This window comes from Ursus americanus, chromosome 33, assembly GCF_024610735.1.
Source record: "Ursus americanus isolate L20-20 chromosome 33, mUrsAme1.1.p, whole genome shotgun sequence".
Classification (NCBI taxonomy): Eukaryota; Metazoa; Chordata; class Mammalia; order Carnivora; family Ursidae; genus Ursus; species Ursus americanus.
The window spans coordinates 24,916,356-24,938,028 of record NC_142159.1 but is presented as its reverse complement, the minus strand read 5'-3'; the positions used below and the strand labels follow the sequence as shown (position 1 = coordinate 24,938,028).

Sequence of the window (21,673 nt, the reverse complement as noted above, 5' to 3'; positions counted from 1 at the left end):
GCTCCTTCCTCTGCCTGGCATGTGCCTCCCCCAGATATCAGCATGGCTTGCCCCCTGGCCTTCTCCTAGTCTCTCTTCACATGTCACCTTGTCCGTAAGGACTCATGGACAACCCTATTTAAAACTACAGTGCCACCCCCTCCCCAGGCCCGCGCTCTCTAGCTCCTTCTCTGGGGAGTTACTATCTTCAGGCACCTCATTAATTCATGTTATTTGTCTTGTTTAATGTGTCTCTCCCTCTCTACAATGCCGTGCCACAGGGGAAGGAACTTCTGTCTGTTTTGTTCATTGCTACATCCCCGGTCCCTAGAACAGTGTCTGGGGTAGAGTAGGCCCTGATACATGTTAAGGAAATATGTAAATGCAGCCTAATTGCTCTAGGCAGGGCCAACTTGCCCGTTCTGTAGAGCGGGCACAGTGCCTGGAGCTCACAGTGCTTTTAGGAATTGCCAAAAATGAGTGCGTTTCTTTTAAAATCGGTGTGGGGGGGTGGGGATGAGAACTCTTAGGCCAAGGAAAATATTCGAATACATAATGTTATCATATCCATCCCTAACCCATACATTCGTAAACGAAAACTGTAATATTTGGGGGGGGGGCGGGGAGTGCCTGGGGCCGCGGGAAGTCAACAGTGGGCCTGTTTCTGGGGCTTTCGCGGCAGACCCCCGGCGGCGGCGGGAGGGGTGCGGGACGCGGCGGGGCGGTGCCGCTTTAAGGATGCTCTGCGGGTACGGGCCGCGGGCGGCGCGGGATGCAGCGTGACGTCACGGCCCCGCCCCGCGGGGTGATGCTGCAGGAGCAGCAGCGGCGGGCCGGGGGCTGCCGGGCGGGGACCCGAGCTGCGCGCGGACCAGGCAGGAGCCCGGCCTCGGAGAGGGATGCCTCCTGTCTCGAACCACAGGTACCCCCATATCCTCCCGCGCCCTCCGCACAGCTCCCGGCTTCGCGCTGGAGCGACTCGGCGTAGGCCCCCGGGTAATCAGAGTGCCAGGATTGGGACTGGAGGTTGGCACGGAGACCTTTGTTCTTCCTTAATGTCTAATTAATTGACCTGTAAATGGAGCCCCCGGTGTAGCCCCCTGAGTGCGGAGCCCTCGGCCCAGAGGAGGGGAGCGGCTGGGTGACAGATTGATTTCACCCTGGCCAGGAGGGAGAGCACACGCTGGAAGTGCCCCAGGCTTCCGCTGTGCTTATTGGTGCTGGAGGCCTGATCCCGGTCACCTGGGCAGGTGTCATCAGCTTCCGGTTCACCTCCCGCCGGAGGCTGAACCCTCCTGATGGCAGGGGCTTCTGGTAGGACCTCTGTCAGCATCCCAGGATTAAGTTTACGAGGAGTTTATGGCCCAGGATTTCTGCTTTCTTGCCATGGTTGGAACTGGAGGCTGATGGTAATTCAGTTCACTCTGATCTCATCAACAAATAACTTCTCAAATGATCTGGAGGTTACCAGGCTGTTTGTGTTGTTCGGCTTTTATAGGGAAGTAGAGTCAGGTGGTAAGGAAGCCCAAGTTCAATGTGCGCCTGACCAGAGCTTTCGGGATCAGTTGGTTGTCGGGGAGGGGCGGGATTCCAGAGAGCAGAAGTGAGGTATGGGCCGAGATTCAGTAACCGGCACCTTAAATACACCCCCTCGGGTCCGCGCAGCCCTTTGCTGGCTTGGGAAGGTTTCCATGAAGTATTAACTTTGAGAATTGGTGGAAGGAAGAGCGGGGAAGGGATGTGGCCCCGGGGGACCCCAGGTGTAAAGCCTGTGTCCTATGTAGAAGAGAAGAGGGAGATGAGGAATGATTTGGCTCAGAGTAGGCTAATTTTAGCATTCAAGTTACATGAGCATTGTTCATTTTTATTAATCTTTGTGCCTTAATCTTCCCGTACCACAGTTTGAGGGATTTGTTACTTGAAACATCCTCTGTCTTTGGGAAACACGGTGGGCACAGCACAGAACCTTTGTGGGGCTGGGGAGATAGATGATAGATAGATTAGATAGATAGATAGATAGATAGATAGATAGATAGATAGATAGATGATAGATCGATCCGTATGGTTTTTTTGGACTGAATTAATGCTCATAGAGTGTGACCAGCATGGCAAGATGGTCTGGTGAATATTTGCATTCATGTATTAAACTTCTATTTCATTATTTTAAATTTCACATTCATTTTTTACAACATTCAAAAATGAATTTTAAACCTTCTTCTTAGAGTAAACTTTCATGGACAGCTTTTAATAAATGTATGCTAGAAATGAAATAGTAACACTACCCCCCCAATTCGAAAATGAACCCTCCAGGAAGACTTTTTGAAGTCCAGGTTTCATTTCTGGTTTAGATGCTGGGGGCTGAGGCAGGGATAGGGGGTCTCACTTTTGCTAGCTGCGTTTGAAAGCCGGGGGTGGTGGGTGGGTGATGGTGAGGTGGTCACATCACAGGTGGAGACGTGGGCTAGCCACGTAGTTCATTTTAAGTGGGGTCGAAAAGGTCCCCCTTTGCAAAAATATGCTCCCACCATAGGCTGTTTAAATCTGAAATTCTTCCAAAGTGGGCCATGGTTCTTCATTCCAAAACGAAAGCAAGGTTTCTAATGCCCGTGCACTTAAGTTCACTTTATGGGGGTAGAATGCTGGTAGAAAGCGTGGTGCCTTGTGCCTGAAGGGGCGAGGAGCAGGTAGAGAGGCAGGGAGGGAGTAGCACGGAGGTGGGGGTGGGGCTGTGAGTGGACAGGTGGGGTCAGGTCAAGCTCTTCCACACAGCTGTGCTAACCGTCTTTCTTCTGACTTTTAAGGAGATGGTCTTATTATGCGGTCTTCTAATGGGCACCTTATTTCTGTGGTTTTAACGAATGAGTGAAGCTCTAGGGAATGCTGACAGCCACCGAGGTTTTTGAAGGCAAGACTGGCCAAAGGACAGATTTTTCTGGAGTGTTTACTATGGGCTGAGCCAAAACAGGAGGAACAGAATCAAGAAGTTTAGCTTTTTAAAAAAATTTAAGTTTGACTTAATCTTCATAAATGAATTATAGGTTTTTAAAAAGATTTATTTATTTATTGTAGAGGGAGTGTGGGGGGGGGCAGGGCAGAGGGCGAGAGAGAGGGAGAGAGAGAATCTCAAGCAGACTCCCTGCTGAGCACGGAGCCTAACGCGGGCTCGATCTCACGACCCTGAGATCATGACCTGAGCCGAAATCAAGAGTCGAACACTTAACCGACTGAGCCATCCAGGCGCCCCTAGTTATGTTTTTGGTGAAGTATTACTTGCCTACACAGTTCTTAGGTGTATCTGTTTTTCTTTTAGAGATAGCGTGGGATTTTTCTAAGGTCACAAGAGAAGCCATCTTATCCCACCCGTCCAAGAAGTAAGAGTAGACTGGGTCTCTGGGTATGTCCATTCCTGGCATCTCAGCATGAAATCCGCCTCTTAGCAGGGGCGCCTGGGTGGCTCAGTCGGGGAAGTATCTGCCTTCCTGCCCAGGTCATGATCTCGGGGTCCTGGGATCGAGCCCTGAGCCGGGCTCCACGCTCAGCATGGAGTCTGCTCCTCCAGCTCCCTCTGTGAGCTCTCTCTCTCTCTCTCTCACTCTCTCTCTCTCAAGTAAATAAATAAAATCTTAAAAACAACAAAAAAAAAAGAAACCAAGAAACCCATCTCTCAGCAGGGCCACAAGGCCCTTCACAGTCAGCTAGTCCCTTCCCACCGGCCTCATCTCTCACACTCTGACACGACCGCTGCACACGCATCTCCTTTACACGGGTACTTCCCCCTGCTTAGAACTCCCTCCACTTTCCCCCAACTAGGGGCAAGAACTTTGTCTTTCTCTTTTCTCTGTGACCTCGGCGTCTTGGTACTTAGTACTCAGCCAAACGGGAGATGGGTGTGCAGGTGAATGGATGGATGGGTGGAGGGACGGATGGTTGGAGGGGTGGGTGGGTGGGTGGATTAGAGGAGGCGTGGGCGGGGATGTGGAATGGATGTGGGTGGATGGGTGGACAAGTAGGTGGATGGATGGGCAGGTGGAAGGGAGAAGGAACGGATAGGTGGACGGGTTGGTAGGTTAACACAGGGCTCTGAATCCTGCTGGCGTGTCTGTAAAGAAAACCCCTTCCACCACCGGTCTCTTCCAGACAGAAGGAAGACAGCCCCGAGTAGAGGGGGTGGGGGGGGAGTTTGTGCACGAATGTGGAGTGCTGAGGCATGTCGGGGCGCTTCGTAAAGAGCTCGTGGGCTAGTGATGATGTGGTGGAAAGTGGTGAGTTAACATCAGAACTGAGGGCCTCGTTTTTAAAGCTTAAAAGTAATTTTTTGGGGGGGGAAAAAGCCTGTAACATTTATCGTGGTAAAGAGCACGTGTCCTTGTCAGGAAACCCATCAACGTTGGGAGCGTTGTACTGGGCGTGGGGCCTACTCCTCAGCCAGGACTCCAAAGGAAACGTAGGCAGTTGCTTTTTTGTGAAGCAGGTGGGGTGAGCCGTCACGGAGGCCGGACAGAATCCTCGACGGTGCCCGTTAGGTTTTTCTCGGCCTCTTCCCCTCTGCTCTTGGTAGCCTTTCTCTCCCTGCACTTAACTAAAAATGACCTTGGCTAAAATGCACGGGTCGATATATGCGAATCCGTTCTTTTATATTTACCATCTTGATTCCAAAGCAGTGAAAACCAGTTGCCCCGGGAGCGGGTCTCTGAGTGACAGACCTCAGACGCCAGGGGCGGGAGCCCAGGCCTGCGCCCTTGCGAAGTCCCTACCGGAGCCCGGGCGTGATGAAAATTGCTCTACAGAATGATTTGAGGATGGCCGAGATCTATTTCTCACCCTCCCTCGTTCTTTTTGTCCCCCTCCCTTTTTTTTTGTAAACAGTATCCCTATTCGGACTGTCCCCTATGGTAAGCAGGGTTCAGGGTGTTTGGTTTATTACTTTAAAGAGAACATTTTCAAACATATAAAAGTCCCAGTTCTCTTGACTTGACTAAAAACTCATTCATCCATTGCGGCTGTAAGGAAAGGCCTGGAATTAACCTCATGCCTCTGCTTTTAGGCAAAAGGGCCCCAATGTCCCGAGAAGAGGAGACATGAGTGTTAGGCAGGGTGACCGCTGTGACCTTCTGTTCCATGAAGGAAGGGCTGTCCTCTAACCGGGCACAGGCACTCAGGGTGCCTGTAGGTGGGTCCTGCCCCAAGTCTGGTGTCCCCGCCTCTCTGCTCCCCTGGGACTGGCAGGCAAGGGCAAAATCCATCCTGAAAATGGGCTGCAGGGCCTTAAATAGCCTGGCACCCTTCCGAGCCATGGGACGCCCAGCTGCTCCCACCCCCCAGGAGGTTCCTTGCCTGGCCTTCCTTGTGGAGTCTCTTTAGGGGTCGGTCCCCTTGAGTTTTGGTGCAGGGACCGGGAAGGCTGGGGTCACCCTCCTGAGCAGGGAGAGCGCGCCGGCTGTGGTCTCCTGAGCCACGTCGGAAATGGGCCCCGGGGACATCACCCGCAAGCAGTAGACCTCTGCTCTGGGGGGCACAGCGTTAGACCCTGAGAACTCATTCCTTCTCATACGATCAGGTGCCAGCGGCGGGGGTGGGGTGGGTGGGGGGGCGGAGGGAGCCCCCTGGAAAATTAACTCGAATGGTGGGGGCCCTGGTGAGTGACTGTCGTCCCCGAACGGGCTTTCCCCACAGGAACACCCACCGGCCCCCCCTACGATGATCCCCCCGGCGAGCAGCACCCCTCCAGGAGAGGCCCTGCTCCCCAGTTTGGCTCCTCAGGACTTCTGGAGGTCTCCGCTCTCGGGCTACTCGGGGTCCGTGACCCGGCATATCAGCCATCGGGCCAACAACTTCAAACGACACCCCAAGAGGAGGAAGTGCATTCGCCCTTCCCCACCCCCACCCCCCAATACCCCATGTCCGATCGAGCTGGTGGACTTCGGGGACCTGCGCCCCCAGCGGTCCTTCCGGGAGCTGCTCTTCAATGGCTGTATTCTCTTTGGCATCGAGTTCAGCTATGCCATGGAGACGGCGTACGTGACCCCTGTGCTCCTCCAGATGGGCTTGCCCGACCAGCTCTACAGTCTGGTGTGGTTCATCAGCCCCATCCTCGGTGAGCGCCAACTCAGCCCCGATGGCGGATGGCCTCCGGAAACCTCTGGAAGCTTCCGGAAGCCTGAGTTGAAGCAGCTAGAGGGTCCCCAGGGGACAAGGGAGGAGCTAGAGTTAAGTTCCTCTCCTTAGTTTGGGGCTGTGGGGGAGCACAGGGCCGCCACAGCCCGCATTTTAAGTGACTTTATCTAAACCAGACGTAGAACAGGCCTTTCACAGACCCCCAAGGATTACCACCATCTTACACGGAGCTCTCGTCGGCGGATCCAAGCAATGAAGCTTGATGTGGTTTAGGTCTGGGGAGGTCCTGGAATTTCTTGGATTCCCAGGGAAGGTCACGGCCACTTAGTGCGTTAGAGGGGCCGAAGTAGAAAATGTGGGCAGAAGCTGAGCTGTTCCAAGAGTCCGTCTTCCGTTTTCCTACTTAGGGTTGTGTACTCCGAGTTTCATCGTGTATTCGTTTGACGCCCTGGGACGTTTGGGCGCAGGTGTTTGAGGGCTGTGACGAGGCTCTGTCCAGCGCGGCGTGCGGGTGGGCTGGGGGGACCCCGGCAGTGACCACTGGCCTGCTCTGTTTCAGGATTCCTACTGCAGCCACTGTTGGGTGCTTGGAGTGACCGATGTACCTCAAGGTTTGGAAGGAGACGCCCTTTCATTCTTGTCCTGGCTATAGGTCTGTTGTTTTGGAACTGAAATAAAGTGGAAAAAAAAAAAAAAAGAAAAGAAAGAAAGAAAAAGAAAGAAAGGCCCCAACTGCTTCCTCTTAGCAAAACCTAAAAGCGTGTTGACCAAAGCAGGGAGGCAGATAATCTCAGCGGCGCGGGGGCCGGGAGCAGCCTGTAACCGGCCTGAGTTCACTGTGTCGGTCTGTCCCTTCGATTTTTTTTAAGAACGACTTAATAAAGTGCATGTCATTCCCGCCCTGATTGACAAAATAAAAACCCTGATCCAAGCGAAAAAAACCCAAAACACAAAAAACCGTGGTGAGTCTGCGGGTGACTTTGCCGACGGGCTCTGCGTGAAGTTTGGTTTGAAAGGAATTCTCGGGGCCCTAGAGATTCTAGACGGAAGCGTTCGGAGGCAGGGCCAGAGCGGCTGCGCGTTTCCTTGGCCTGACCGCGTCTCTCTGTCCGCAGGGGCCTTGCTGGGCCTGTCGCTCCTGCTCAACGGCAGGGACCTGGGCGCGGCGCTGGCCGACTCGGCCGACGACCACCGGTGGGGGCTGCTGCTCACCGTGTGCGGGGTGGTGCTGATGGACTTCAGCGCCGACTCGGCCGACAACCCCAGCCACGCGTACATGATGGACGTGTGCGGCCCCGCCGACCAGGACCGCGGCCTCAACATCCACGCGCTCCTGGCAGGTAGGTCCGCCTCCGCTCGCCCCGATGCAGAAACCCCGTTATGAAACTCAAATATACGGGGGCGCCTGGGTGGCTCCGTCGGTGAAGCGTCTGCCTCGGGCTCAGGTCATGATCCTGGGGTCCTGGGGTCCTGGAATTAAGTCCCGCATGGGGCTCCCTGCTCAGCGGGGGGTTTGCTTCTCCTTCTCCCTCTCCCTCTGCTGCTCGCTCTCGCTGTCAAATAAATAAATAAAATCTTTAAAAAGAAGAGAAACCCTCAAATATACGGATGAACACGGATGTGATTGAAAATACACATTTCAGACGATACGGTTCAGCGATACTACGGAGTGTGATAGGGGCGTATCCGTGCGTGAACTCGCTGTAGCTACTTGTATGCACGGGTGAGTCTCCGTGTAGACGGTTCCACGGGCTCTTTATTCTCATTGTTGGAGGAGTTACTCTACAAAGTCCCACAAGCCCCGAATTCGCCAGAACTGAGTCACCGCCCCCAGGAAAAGTGCAAGGTTAGGTTCCTGGGAACCTCTGGTCCCAGTGTCATCAACCCAATCGGCACCTCAACTTGTTTTATGTGTTTCTGTTGAAAGCCACCCTCTGCACGCCTATCATAGATTCACGAATCGGGAACACGCGCCAGCAGCCCCGTAACACGTGCCTGAGTGGAGCTTACCTGACACACAGGTTTTCTTCACAAGACACAGCATGGCCTCCTCGGACTTACGAGCGAGAGACGGTGGGGCATCAGCACTACACGGGGGGGGGGGGGCGTTTTAGACGATGATGTCACCCCCCCAAAAAGGCAAAAAACCTGCAGAAATGTGGCACCATATAGACAACTAGAAGGTTGGCCAGTCACAGTCCTGAGGGCTGAAATGAGGCCGAACATCGCCCTGTTTGGCCCCAGCTGGGCCCCGGTGTGTTCGCGCCCCCCGCGAATAGCTGAGTGTGGTGGCGTGTGAGTGTGTGTTGGTTGGAGTCACGAAGACGTTTCAGTGAGTAGGTGAATTGGCACATACGGAGTCTGCATATGACAAGGAGTTGCACACACGTGCGTGTCACACGCACGCCCGAGTTGTGCTTGCTGCAAACAGGAGACACGGGCCTATGCAGGGGAGACACGAGGCCAGAACGACCACGGAGCCACAGAGCCTGTGCGATTAGCAGAAGTGAGAGGCGTGGAGGGCGAGGATTAGCCTCAGGGGCCGTGCACGTGGACGCCTGGAGAGGACTGGCTGCGGAACAGGCCGAGAACTCAGGATGGTGTTTGCTTATTCTCGACATATCAGTACGTCCAGCCTTCTTATATAAAACACGTACCTTGTCCAAAAGAGAATGGAATAAAACAATACCGTTTAAAATAGCATTGGGAAGTGTTTCTAAAGGTCAAGGGAAAGACGTAACAAGACCGGGCTGCGCAGGACCGGGGTGAAGAGGTGGGAGACCGGGAAGATTGATCGCGAAGCCTGAAGTGGTCTGGGCTTTTCCTCCTGTTCAGTGGGCGACATTGGGCAAACTGCTCAGTCTGTCCAATCCCAGTTGCCTCTTCTAGAAAATGCCACACTTGTCTCTATTTACGCACATGCGTGGATGGGGGGCCAGGGTGCTTCTTCAGGGGTCTCGGTGGGGCCAGTGCTGGGGTACGGAGGGTAGCAAGGAGGACCCCGTTTTTTACCTTATGGTCTTCTGTATTATTTCTTTTCTTTTCTTTTTTTTTTTTAAGATTTATTTATTTTGGAGAGAGAAAGAGAGAGAGCACAGGTGCATGTGTGGGGGGGAGGGGCAGAGGCAGAAGGAGAGAGACAATCTCAAGCAGACTCCACAGCCAGTGCGGAGCCTGACCCGGGGCTCGATCTCGCCACCTTGAGATCCTGACCCGAGCCAAAGTCAAGAGTCAGATGCTTAACCAACTAAGCCACCCAGGTGCCCCCTTTTCTTTTTTTATTGTGTTAAAATACACGTAATATAAAATTTACCATCTTAACCAATTTTATGTGAACAGTTCGGTGGCATCACACACATTCACTCGTGGTGGGACCATCCCCACTGCCCCCCCCCCAACCTCCTCATATCGTAAAACTGAAACGCTGAGTCCCCACTCCCCGCACCCAGCCCCCAGGCTCCCACATACGCTCCCTCTGTCTCTCTAATTTTGACAACTGAGTCCTTCATACGGGTGGCCTTACACAGTGTTTGTCTTTTTGTGGCTGGCTGATTCCCCTAGGACAGCACTCACCCCTGTCATAGCAGGTGTCGGAAAGTCCTTCCTGTGCATGGCTGAGTAACACGCCGTCGTGTGGGGGGTCATGTCTTGCTTATCTGTCACCTGGTGATGGACACTAGGTGGCTTCCAAGTGTCAGCTGTCATGACTCATGCTGCCACGAACTCGGGTGCGCGAATGTCTCTTCAAGACCCTGCTTTCAGTTCTCTGGGCTATAAACCCAGAAGTGAAGTTACTGGATCGTGCGGTAATTCTAGTCTACATTCTCCGAGGAGCCTGCACACTGTGTTCCGTGGCGGCCGCCCCGTCCCACACCCCACGAGGCTCCGATTTCACCACATCTCCGCCAACACTTGTTACTGTCTGGCTTTTTGAAACAACCCATCCTAATGGTGTGAGGCGGGGTCTCATTGTGATTTTGATTTGCGTTTCCCTGACGTCTAGCGATGCTGAACGTCCCTGTGTGTGCTTCTCGGCCATGTGTGTGTCTTCCGGGGGAAAAAGAGACACTAGGTAGATATGTGAGTCCTTTGCGCGTGTTTGAATCAGGTTGTTAGTTTCTTTGAGGGAAAGTTGATGTACTGTTTCTTTCCCATGAGGATGTATTTGCTTCAGTCATTGCTTTTTAAAAAAAAAAAAGTGGTTAATGAAGGTCATCTCAAATCTGACCTTATATAAGGGCCACAAAATAGCAATTGTGTCTTCAAAAGGGTGGGAGGAAGCTAAGCAGGACCACGAATGTGGGAAGATGAGAACACTAGAGGAGGGGAGACATGAAATTCAAAGGCCCGTAAGGATAGTCAGGGACAGATGAGGGAGTTCTAGGGGGGAAACCATTAAGTAAGTGGATTCAGGGCCACGTGCCACCTTGAGGGGCCCGTGGAAGGTTGAGCTGAGCGTGTCTGAGCCCAGGCCTTGCCACAGAAGTTACTATTTAAAAGTGGCTGGTTCTCCCCAAAGGCGAGGGCGGCCAGATCGCACAAGCTGTTTGGATCACAGCAACAGCAGGAGTGAACGGAGAGAGCTCGCCTCCCCTCCAGCAGACGGGCTCGACATGCCGCTGAGCTCAAAATAAGATAACGCTGCAGCCCCGTGGCGTAGCAGGGAGGGGGGCCGGGGTGCTGGGGACGTGGGAGCGGCAGGGAAGCAGCACTTTCTGGAGCTAAGTGTATGCGGTGCTGCTGGCCGGGCGCGACGTGGCATCGCCCACATTTTTACCCTGGGCTGCATGAATCAGTTTGCCATTTACCTGTTATCGGAGGCTGTGGGATGCCGTGAGCAGGGGCAGAGGACCGAATCTCTGCAGCCCTGTTGTTTCCCGCCGGCTTGCTGACCCAGACAGCAAGGGTGGCTGTCCTTGGTCACTATTGGGGGTGACTGCTAGCGGGGGCCGTGCATGAGGATGCGGGCAACAGGCGAGCAAGACCGGGGCGGCCACGTGAATTCCCCCACACACGTGCAGTGGTCTGCGTGTTGGAGACGAGATCTTCCATGCTTGCCCGGCACTGGCGCTGGGGCTGGGCCTCTCGAAGGGGCCTGTGACCCAGGGTAGACATTCAGTATTCTAGCAAGGCCGTGTGTAAGGGGGACAGCCATGGACGGGAGGGCATATGCCACTTGCCGTGGAGCCTGGCAGCCCCGGGCAGGTGGCCCTTGAGCAGGAGAGGGGGACCCTGCGGCAGGCCCCTGGGAATCCCATTCTCACGTGCATTTTTGCTGGGGTGTAGGAGGGACCGATGCGGCATCTGGATCCTCGCAAAGGATTTGGCCACATGAGTAAGACACGGAACCACAACTCTCGAGGGCCCTCCCCCCCCCGCCGCCCGCAGGGGGTGGGGGGACTTAACCCTGCATCTCTCCCCAGGCCTCGGAGGAGGATTCGGATATGTGGTCGGGGGCATCCACTGGGACAAAACCAGCTTCGGGAGAGCCCTGGGGGGGCAGCTCAGGGTCATCTACGTCTTCACCGCCGTCACCCTGAGCGTCACCACCGTCCTGACCCTGGTCAGCATCCCTGAGAGACCCCTGCGGCCCCCTGGCGAGAAGAAGGCCACCATGAAGAGCCCCAGCCTCCCGCTGCCGCCCTCCCCGCCGCTGCTGTGCGAGGACGGGCCCGGCGAGCCCCTGCCCTGCCCCCCGGCCACCAGCCTGTACGCCAGCTTCTCCAGCCCCATCTCCCCGCTCAGCCCGCTCACGCCCAAGTACGGCAGCTTCGCCAGCAGGGACGGCTCCCTGACGGGCATCAACGAGTTCGCCTCGTCCTTCGCCACCTCCAACATCGACAGTGTGCTCATCGACTGCTTCACGGGCGGCCCCGACCCCTACCTGGCCATCCCCGGCAGCGCCCCGCGGCCGGCCATCAGCGTCAGCTTCCCCCGGGCCCCCGACGGCTTCTACCACCAGGACCGCGGCTTCGGGGAGCGGCGGGAGGCAGCCCTGGCCGTGGGCCCCGACGGGGACGTGCTGAGGGTGGGCTCCCTGGACACCCCCAAGCCGCGATCGGCCGGGATCCTGAAGAGACCCCAGACCTTGGCCATCCCGGACGCGGCTGGAGGAGGGGGTCCTGAAACCAGCCGGAGGAGGAACGTGACCTTCAGTCAGCAGGTATGAGCGAAGGTGGGGGGTGGGGCAGGGGTCCGAGGGCACCGTGTGTGGTTCGCCCTCATCAGTTAGGTGGAGAGAGGGGTTGTCACTCTGGAAAGACCCCCCGAACCCTCCCCGCCGTAGGCATCGGGAAGTCGGTAGATGGAAGCAGACAAGGCCTGTGCGGGGGCAGAGGCCGGGCCGCACGCGAGGGCCTTCAGGGGTCTGTCCAGGGCCCATCGGCGGCTTAGCATGCTGGCCACCGTTAGAGGGACACTCCTTTGAAACATGGCCACGTTTGCCCCAAGGTAGCTCAGGCCCCGAGGTTCCTGGAGTGTGTCAGTGGCCTCCTTAGTGCTTCCCTCGGTGCCCGCCGCGCTCGGGCTGCGTGACTCTGGGGCCAGCAGAGCTCAGTGCCCCCCGGGGCGGACACCACACAGGAGGCCCAGCGGACGGTTCTGGGCCCTCCCGGAGTCTGGCCTCAGCCGGCCATCCCAGAGGCTGGCACAGCTTGGGATTCTAAAAGACTGCGTGTGGCATGGTCTGTGCAGACGAAAAACCTTCCAGAAGGCTGTGTGTTGTATTCAGTATATGTCAGAATGGCTGAAAGGCCATCAGCTGGTACGTGGGATTTTAACCACCGTCAGAGTCTGCTGGCTTGAGGCCACCTTCAGTAAAAGAAAGGCTACGTGGTCACTTGAAGCAGAACAGTTCTGGGGCCCACCTGCCCGTGGTGGGGTAGGGGGTCAAAGGGTGAGAGAGGATTCCAGAGAGAACTTGGAGTTTCTAGAAACTGTGTGGCCCCACGGGCGGCAGGTGGCGTGACGGTGGGGGGCTTGGCGGTGCGGCCTGCGGCCCTGCCCGGTGTGGGGGCTGTGTCACCCCAAGGACTGAAGCCACCGGGCCCCGGGGGCTCTGCTCCTCGTCCCCTCTCCACTCCCGGCAGGACTGACGGACTCCCCGGTTTCGGGGGAGGCTGACTGGAGCCCCACTCGGAGGCGGCTGCTCCTTTTCTCTCCGGTTGAGTCCTCAAGGGCGCCCGCGTGTCTGGTTTGCTCTTCTCTGGGGCGCGGCAGCCGGTCGTCCCCGTGCTGCCTTCACCGTCCCTTGAGAGTGGCTGTCCTCTCGCTGGGGCACCTCCTGGGCTCAGGTCTGGACAAGGTCTGAAGAACCAGAACTCACCAGAGGGTTAGGAAGTCCTGTCGCCGACGGAAGAGAGAGGTCTCTCCAACGGCTCAAGGGCCTCAGCCGCACCCACGAGGACATCTGAGCGCTCCCCGACCTCTGTCAACAGCGGCCCATCCTAGGCTGCTGCAAACATTCCATCCGGCTTCTAGACCAGTTCCTCGGTTATGCTCGCAACTCTCGTTTGAGTCCTTTCTTCTAGGTCCATTCTCGGGGAGCCGCATTGAGGAGCCAGCTCCGTGAGGAAGGTCGAGCTCACGAGCTGCGCACAGACACGTCTAGCCTCAGCTGGGCACGCGGCTTTCATTTTCGCAGCCCCCGTGGATGTGGCTGTCCGTGGGGCCGGTGCCGTGGGCTGTTAGCTTCCTCTGGGGCCCCCCACTTGGCTGATCTGGGAGCCGAAGACAGCACGGGCTCCCCTGCAGAGCCAGGGCGGCATCCCCTCCTCACCCCTGCCGCTTGCAGAACCATTAGCTCCCCCGGCTGGTGTCTGTGCCGGCGCCCCAGGCAGGGTGACCCAGGCAGGGCGACCGAGGAGTGATGCCTTCTCGCGTCGGGAAGAGTTAGCAAACCAAATTGGGGAGCGGGTTTGCCGACGGGCTGGTGCTCCTGGGCCCCAGAAGGAAACCTGGCCCCGTGCCGAGGGCCCAGGTAAGTGTGTTTGCTCGCGCACCTGCTGCCTCGGCCGCCCCAGCCTCCGTGTAGGTGGGAGTCGCCCCTGCCCGAGAGAGCTGGGAACAGATTCCCCGGTCACCTTGCAATAAGCCTCTTTCATACCCTGCTCTTAGGAGAAGAAGGGGTGTTTGTAACATCTGGATTTGAACCGATCCATAGTTCTTGTATTTCAGATGTGTTTCACGTTTGGCAAGGTCTCCACTCGCTCTCTGTGGCACAGGTCTCTCTCGTCCTGTGGCCGAAGTGTGGGCACGCCCCCAAACGGGGCTGTTCTTGGCTGCTCCTGGTCTGCGATGAGACGACCAGCGTCGCTCAGGGTGGCGCTCGGTGCAAGGCTGGCACTGCCCGGGAAGGGGACCCTGTGCAGCCCGTGTGTGTGTGTGTGTGTGTGTGTGTTTCTGATTCACTTTCTCATCGCAGCAAAATACACACTTCCACGCGATGGCTGGAGTCTGGTGCTCTGATGAGGAGCTTTCTGTGGGCTTCCTTTCCAGGTGGCAAATATCTTACTGAACGGCGTGAAGTACGAGAGCACGCTGGCGGGCTCAGGCGAGCCGGCGGGGCAGCCTCTGTCCATGCGGCACCTGTGCTCCACCATCTGCAACATGCCCAAGGCCCTTCGCAATCTCTGCGTCAACCACTTCCTGGGTGAGCTCCCGGCCAAGCGCCCCACGGTTCTGCGTCCCAGCCTGGGTCTCGCTTTGCGATGGGGCGGTGATGGGGACGCGGCTACCTGACCTGGGGCTCCCTCCCCTGCCAGCCTCCCACGACGCCCCAGAGCCCCACGTCCCGTCCCGGGGGACATTTCCCACCGTTTAGACTGTCTAGATGCCACCAAGGGCAGGACGTGGCGTGGGGCGGCCCTGGAGGGCTCTTCTCCAGGAAGGGCCAGAGAGATGCCTCCTCCAGGCAGCCCCGAAGTAAGCCAGGTGCTCCAGACGGAGGCACAGCCCTTCCCCCGTGCCCCCATTACCAAAAGCTGTTTGGACCACTGACAGTTAAGTGACGGACGCCACAGGTGGGACTTGTGTCTTAAGCCCGTTAGGGCCTCACTGCTGTCTTACTCCTAGAGCTGAGACATTCACACATACAGACACTGACACGTGCTCGCGGGTGCCCGGCACTGGCCTTGAACCCACGAGCCTTGGTGTTCGGATTGCCACGGAGCAGCCCGAGCTTGCAGTTCATTCCATCCGTATCTCCTTGCCGTCGGGGTGTTGAGACTCTGAGGATGATTAAGAATTTGAGATACTCTAGGGCTCTCAGACACGGAGGGATGTAAATCAGGATGTCTTTCTAGAAGGCATCGGCAAAGGCAAGAATCTTAAAAATGTCCATAACCTTGATCCCAGTGACCCTGGTTGGCGTTCTTTGCAAAAACGTAATCAGAAATGTTAGCAAGAACCTATGGGCCAGGTTCTCATCACGGCATGATTTATAATAGCCAGACGCCGGGAAGCAGGGGCGGGGAGGAGGGGGGTGGAGGAGGGGTGCGGAGGGAGGTAAGAATGTCCAGCAACGTGAGAAGCAGTATTTTGCTGCCATTAAAATGGGCTCTTTAAGAATATTTACTGGCAGAGGAAGTTGTGCGTGATAATTATTGGGGTTCAAGACGTCCAACAAACGCCACCCCCTTCCTCTACCAAAGACGAAACTGACACAACATCCGAGGAACGGAGCCCTGGTTTCATCGGCGACAGGGCAGAGTGGGCCTCTGTGGGCATTTGCGCTCCTGGAGTGTTTCTCGCAGGGGCGCCTGCCCCCTCGTGCCTGCGGCTGGGGCTCCCCCGGCGTGTTCTTCCCCTCCTTGCCGAGAGGCAGCTAGAAGGAGTGAGGGACTGGCTTTCCTCGTGCCAGTAGCGTTCAGAGAAAGGATGGAATATGACCTTTCATGCAACAGAGCCAGTGTTTATAAGGCTATGTATTTGCTTTAAAAAAAAGACCGGTAGGAAACCTACCAATTTCAGCAGAGGGAAAGTGATCTCTGGGTGGGGAGGCTGTGGGCAGCTTCTTGCTTCAGTTCCGAGTCCGCGAAAGCCAAGTTGACTCTGATCACTGGTCAAAGCACCTGTTGGCGAGAGCAGGGGCCGCGGCGGCGTCTGCCGGCGGTCACCGGCCCTCTGCCCCTCCCAGGGTGGCTCTCGTTTGAGGGGATGCTGCTCTTCTACACGGACTTCATGGGCGAGGTGGTGTTTCAGGGAGACCCCAAAGCCCCGCACGCGTCGGAGGAGTACCAGAAGTACAACAGCGGCGTCACCATGGGCTGCTGGGGGATGTGCATCTACGCCTTCAGCGCTGCCTTCTACTCAGGTGCCCGCCGCCCCGGGGGAGAAGCGCGGCCGGGGTCCCCTCGTGGGACCGTTGGATGAAGGGAGGTCTGTGTCTGCACAGTTGCAGGCGTGGCATCCCCGTTTGGAACAACCTGTCGGGTCTGCCGGGCGGCGCTGCCCTGTGCTGGGTGGCGGGGCAGGTCCCGGGGGGACGGGGTGTCTCTCCAGACCCGAGTGAACCACGGGCAGAAAGGCCCGTGAGGGAGGGCAAAGGGGGGCCCTCGGGACAAACATGGAGGTAACCTCCAGGCGGGTGTGCTGTCTGCCAACCCCCGCCCCCCATCCTTCCATGTGGATTCACGTGGTGACTGGTCCAGAGGGAGGGGAGGGGCAGCTGAGAACAGGGGTGGGGGGGAGAGGGCAGGGGGAGGGCAGGTGGGGAGAGCCAAGCCCAGAGGCTGAGATGACCCTGAGGTTGGCGGTGGGGGACCCAGGGGACACAGGAAGCTGAGCTGGGTCCCAGCGGGGGGCCTGGGTGCTGGTGGGGGTCAGCCCCGGTTCCATCAAGGGCCAGAGAGTGGGTGCTTTCGGCCTCGTGGGCCGCGCGGCCTCCGGGGAGGGTGGCTCGGAAGCCACCTCGGGTGAGACGCTGCTAGCCAGTGTGCGTGGCTGAGTCCCAGTAAAACCTCCTTTATGTTTGACGGGAACTGGAATTTTCATGTAATTTTCACGTGTCACAAAATACTTGTCTCCTTTTGATTTTTTTTTAAACCCTCTAAAAATATAAAAACCGTCCTTGGCTCCAGGTGGCACCCCAGGCAGGCGGCGGGGCGAGCTTGTCCCGGGAGCAGTTTCCCTGCCGGCCTGGTTTTGCCTCCCCGTCCTGCACCCCAAGCCCATTCCGTGTCTCGGCCCACGATCCCTTCACCGGCACCCCCTCCTGGGCCTGCCGTCCCTCTGGACCACCCTGGCCCGGGCGCCCCCAGAGCTGACTCCCCACGCAGGCCTTCTGATCTGGGGCGAGGTGCCGGCCAGCGGTAGGGCCGGCCCCGGGAAACAGAGTCCCTGGAGGCAGCGGGCAGTCCGCCGGCCGCTCATCTTCCTTTCCGGCCCACAGCTATTCTCGAGAAGCTGGAGGAATACCTCAGCACCCGCACGCTGTACTTCATTGCCTACCTGGCCTTTGGCCTGGGGACCGGGCTCGCCACCCTGTCCAGGAACCTCTACGTGGTCCTGTCCCTGTGCATAACCTACGGGATTTTATTTTCCACGCTGTGCACCCTGCCCTACTCGCTCCTGTGTGACTACTACCAGAACAAAAAGGTAAGCGCCTCCGGGTCCTGAAGAGGCCTGGCTGGGCCTGGAGAACCCCCCCGCCCCCGAGAAGTGGCCCCGGGAGTGGCCGCGCGCTGGAAATGAGGGGCCCGTTCAAGCATGAAGAAATGTCACCAGCTGGTGACAGTAGAGCATAAACCCGAGCAGGGAGCTGCCCCTAGGGGCGCCCCATTCTGGGGGGGGGCAGCAGGGAGGGAGGAAACCTTCTGCCAGGTTTCGGGGTCACCCGTTAGCACAGGGCCTCGGGCGAGGCAAGGGAGGGACTCACCCGGGACACAAAAAACTCAGTGATCAAGGTCAACAATAGGTTAATGCAGTATTAAAAAAAAAAAAAAAGCCTGAGCGCAGGAAAGTCCTGGCTGAACGGAGTCAGAGCTTTACCGATGGGTAAACAGCGGCTAAACCGCGGCAGAGGCCGGGCCAGAAGGAAAAGTCAGGAGAATCAATCCCGTCTTTACATACAATTTTGACTTTGGACGATTCTCCTTTAACAGCGTGGCTGAGCTAGGGTCCCCCATGTCCGGGCGCAGGGTAGTCCCAGAGTTGTGCCATCGCCACCACGGTCAATTCAGAACACTTCCGTCACCCCTCAAAGAAACCCCAGCCCCATGCGCCATCCCCTTCCCCCTCCCCGTCCTTCTGCCCCCAGACCCCCGCTGCCACGAAGGCCCTTTGTGCCTCTCTGCCTTTGCCTGTCTGGACGTGTCACGGAAGCCATGTCGTAGGTGGCCCTTGAGTGCGGCTTCTCTCCCGCGGCGTCCGGTTTTCCAGGCGCATCCCGCTGTAGCTCGAGCCCCGGCTTCCTTCCCTCTTGCGGCCAACCGCGCTCCTTTCAAAGGTTTTTGACAGTAACGGAGATTTGAAAATACTGCATTAAAAGATAACCTTGATACCTGGGTTTCTCGCACCCCCTTTTAATTTGGGGCATCTGTCACCTCCCCCAGGCCTGGCCCAGGAGGCGTCCTGAGTTGTTTTAGGGCCTTTGGAGGGTCTGATGAACTGGGGGGGGGGCAGCTCTGAGCACGATGTTTTTTGTGAAAAGTCACGTGGGCCTGGAGCTGCAGGCACGACAGGGAGCCAGACCTGGGCCTGCGGGTGGTAGCCGCAGCGGCCCCTCCCAGCCCCCTCCCTGCCAGCCACAGGACTCCCAGCCACACAGACAGGCAGTGGCCACAAAGACTGCACCTCCCCTGGGACCGGGGCGGGGGCGGGGGGGGGGGGCCGTGATGCTGGAGAGTCAGCCCTGCACCAGCCCTGCGCCAGCCCGTGCCTGCAGCACCCAAGGGACCAAGGGGGGAGGGGACGTGAGCAGTGCCACCCGTGCTGGCTGGGCCCACCCCACCCTCTGCGGCCACTGTCCCCTTGTCAGTTCTCTGCAGCCCCGAGACCCCTCGACTGGGAAAAACAGATGGGCCGGTTCTTGGTGGAACGTGGCCCTGCTCTGCGTGAAGGGACACCCAGAGCCTCGCGACGCCCTAACTGAATTTGGTCAACACCCCTGGAAGCCTTGGGCCTCTTGCTCATAGAGACTTCCAGAGGCTCAGATTCCTGTCAGCCTCTGCTCAGTTGCAGGCTCAGGGCTCACCTGTGACCGCCCCCCACCACGGTGGCCTTGCCAACTGTGTGTAGACACGGGGCCACACAGTCCCCAGGACACACGCCGTGCGCATTCACAGAGCTCCTCACAGGTGCCACAAGGACACAGCTGTCCCCAGGGTGGGGGCGTGGCAGCATCCCAGAGGGGACCACACCAGCGTCCGGATGCAGGGCCAGGGATGCTGGCCCCCAGGCGGTGCACACTCTGGGCCCCGTGCGGGAGGCGCCCGTCTGCTGCCTCTGTGGGTGAGGGGGGCCTGTGCTGGGGAGCAGAGTGAGGGACCCACCCACCTCCTGCCACCGTCCCTGCTGCAGCCCGGCTCAGAGAGCACGTCTTCACCCCCAAGCCGCAGTGTGGTGCAGGGGTGGCATGGAGGGAAGGGGATGGGTCCACCCCGGAGGCCACAAGGCCTTGGGAAACCGGGCCGCAGGACCAGGCACGGAGACTGAGGGGGTGTGCCAGGGCGTGTGACGGGCGTCGTAGCTGACAGAGGTTAGGAAAGGGGACGAGCCGGGACGCGGGGTGCCCGCCAGCCCGGCAGGCCGCCTGTCTTTCGGGGGCGAGGAAGGAGAAGGCCGGGCTCCCCAGGCCGGAGAGCGCCTCTGTGCCGCCTGGGCCTGTGGGAACACAGCCCTTCCGCTCCTGTGAGTCATGGATTCTTCTCGTTGCCGTCATCTCTCTGAACACAAATATTATTAAACTCTTGGCTGAACTCCCCGCGCACGTCGGCGCTGGAAAATGTGCGCCTGCCGCGCGTGGGCCGCGCGGGTCCCCTGGGCCTGCGGGAGACGTGGGGCTGGGTCACCTTGCTGCCCGGGCGTCCCGCTGACGCTTCTCCTTCTGGATCAGTTCGCAGGGTCCAGTGCGGACGGCACGAGGCGGGGCATGGGCGTGGACATCTCCCTGCTGAGCTGCCAGTACTTCCTGGCCCAGATCCTGGTCTCCCTGGTGCTGGGGCCTCTGACCTCGGCCGTGGGCAGCGCCAACGGGGTCATGTACTTCTCGAGCCTGGTGTCCTTCCTGGGCTGCTTGTACTCCTCCCTGTGCGTCGTTTATGAAATCCCTCCCAGCGATGCCACCGAGGAGGAACACCGGCCCCTCCTGCTGAACGTCTGACGCGCCAGAGCCCCGGCTTTGGCCTCGAGCCTGTGCCTGGGGGGCAGCAGTCCGGCCGGTGAGAAACCCAAGGCCTTGGTGGACGCGGGAAGGTCTCCCGTGGAATGTACATATGTGATAAAACAATAAATGGCAGCAGCGAAGCCTACAGTTTCTAGTTGTGGCTCTCCCAAGCGTGGAGAGGTCACCTGGGGAGCGGGCTGCTCTCCGTGGGGGCTCGGGGAGGGGGCTGTGAGAGTCACTTCTTGACGGGAGAGGTAGGTGTAACTCAGTGGTTCTCACCCGGCGGCGATTTTGCAAACCCACCCCCACCCCCACCCCGGGAAGACATTTGGCAATGTCTGGAGATAGTTTTGGTTGTCACAGCTCGGGTGGGTGCCTCCTGCCCAGAGATGCCTTGAACCCCCTACAGTGACAGGACAGCCCCCACAATGAAGAATGTTCCAGCCCCAAAGGTCAGGCGTGCCGAGGTGCAGGTGCAGGCCTCGTATTCATTCATTCATTCATTCATTCATTCTCCCACCCAGCCACCCACCCGTGCACTCATCCGTACATCCATCCACCCATCCATCCCCCCCCGCCCCCCTACAGATAGCCATCGAGTGCCCCGGGTGTGCAGGCAGTGGTAGGTGCTGGGCTCCAGCTGTGAGCAGGTCTCGAGCTGCTGTAGGAGAGAGGCAGACGGCACACCGAGGTGTGTGCCCGAGGATGGCGGTAAGTGCCGTGAAGAACACGAGCAGGGCAGGAGGCTGGGGTGACAGGGTTGGGGAGTGGCCCATGCGGGGGAGAAGGGCCGTGCCTGGTGAAGAGAGGAAGCTATTGGGAGACCTGAGGTGGGAACTTGCTTGGCGTGTTCGACGGATCGTAGGCTCCAAAGCGCTTGGGTCGCAGCACATGCGTTGAGGTGGGGACCTCAAGCCAGCGGAGCAGATACGCTGGTGACTGCAGATCTGCCCTCTGACTTGACCCACCCACCTGCACCCACCACCTGCCAGCTGATGGACCCGCATGCATCTCTGACTTCTTGTGTCAAGGTCCTTCGCCATGTGGCTTCTCGTCACCTTCCAGCACCTGGCGCCCCGAGCTGGCCGAGGCCCCTTCCCGGTGCAGCCGGGCGGGCTCTTCTCCCCGAACTGTGAGTGCTGGCCATGTGTACCCTGAGGGGTGGGTCGCGGCCGGTCGTGTACCTGCCACTGCACCTGGGCCTGGCCCCCAGCACCCTCTCTGCATGGTCCCTATATTCTGGGGACACATAGGAGA

At 58.2% G+C, this 21,673-nt stretch overlaps 1 protein-coding gene across 1 annotated transcript; it reads left to right on the top strand.

Annotated features, from left to right (window-relative positions):
- The first annotated feature begins 751 nt into the window (after positions 1-751).
- Positions 752-20,556, top strand: SLC45A1 (solute carrier family 45 member 1). The gene is made up of 9 exons (XM_045803580.2): positions 752-901; positions 5,653-6,073; positions 6,653-6,745; positions 7,209-7,433; positions 11,517-12,256; positions 14,590-14,743; positions 16,229-16,405; positions 17,483-17,688; positions 20,147-20,556. The coding sequence occupies exons 1-9, from the start codon at positions 752-754 to the stop codon at positions 20,411-20,413; spliced, it is 2,433 nt and encodes an 810-aa protein (XP_045659536.2). The 3' UTR covers positions 20,414-20,556.
- The last annotated feature ends 1,117 nt before the right edge of the window (positions 20,557-21,673 follow it).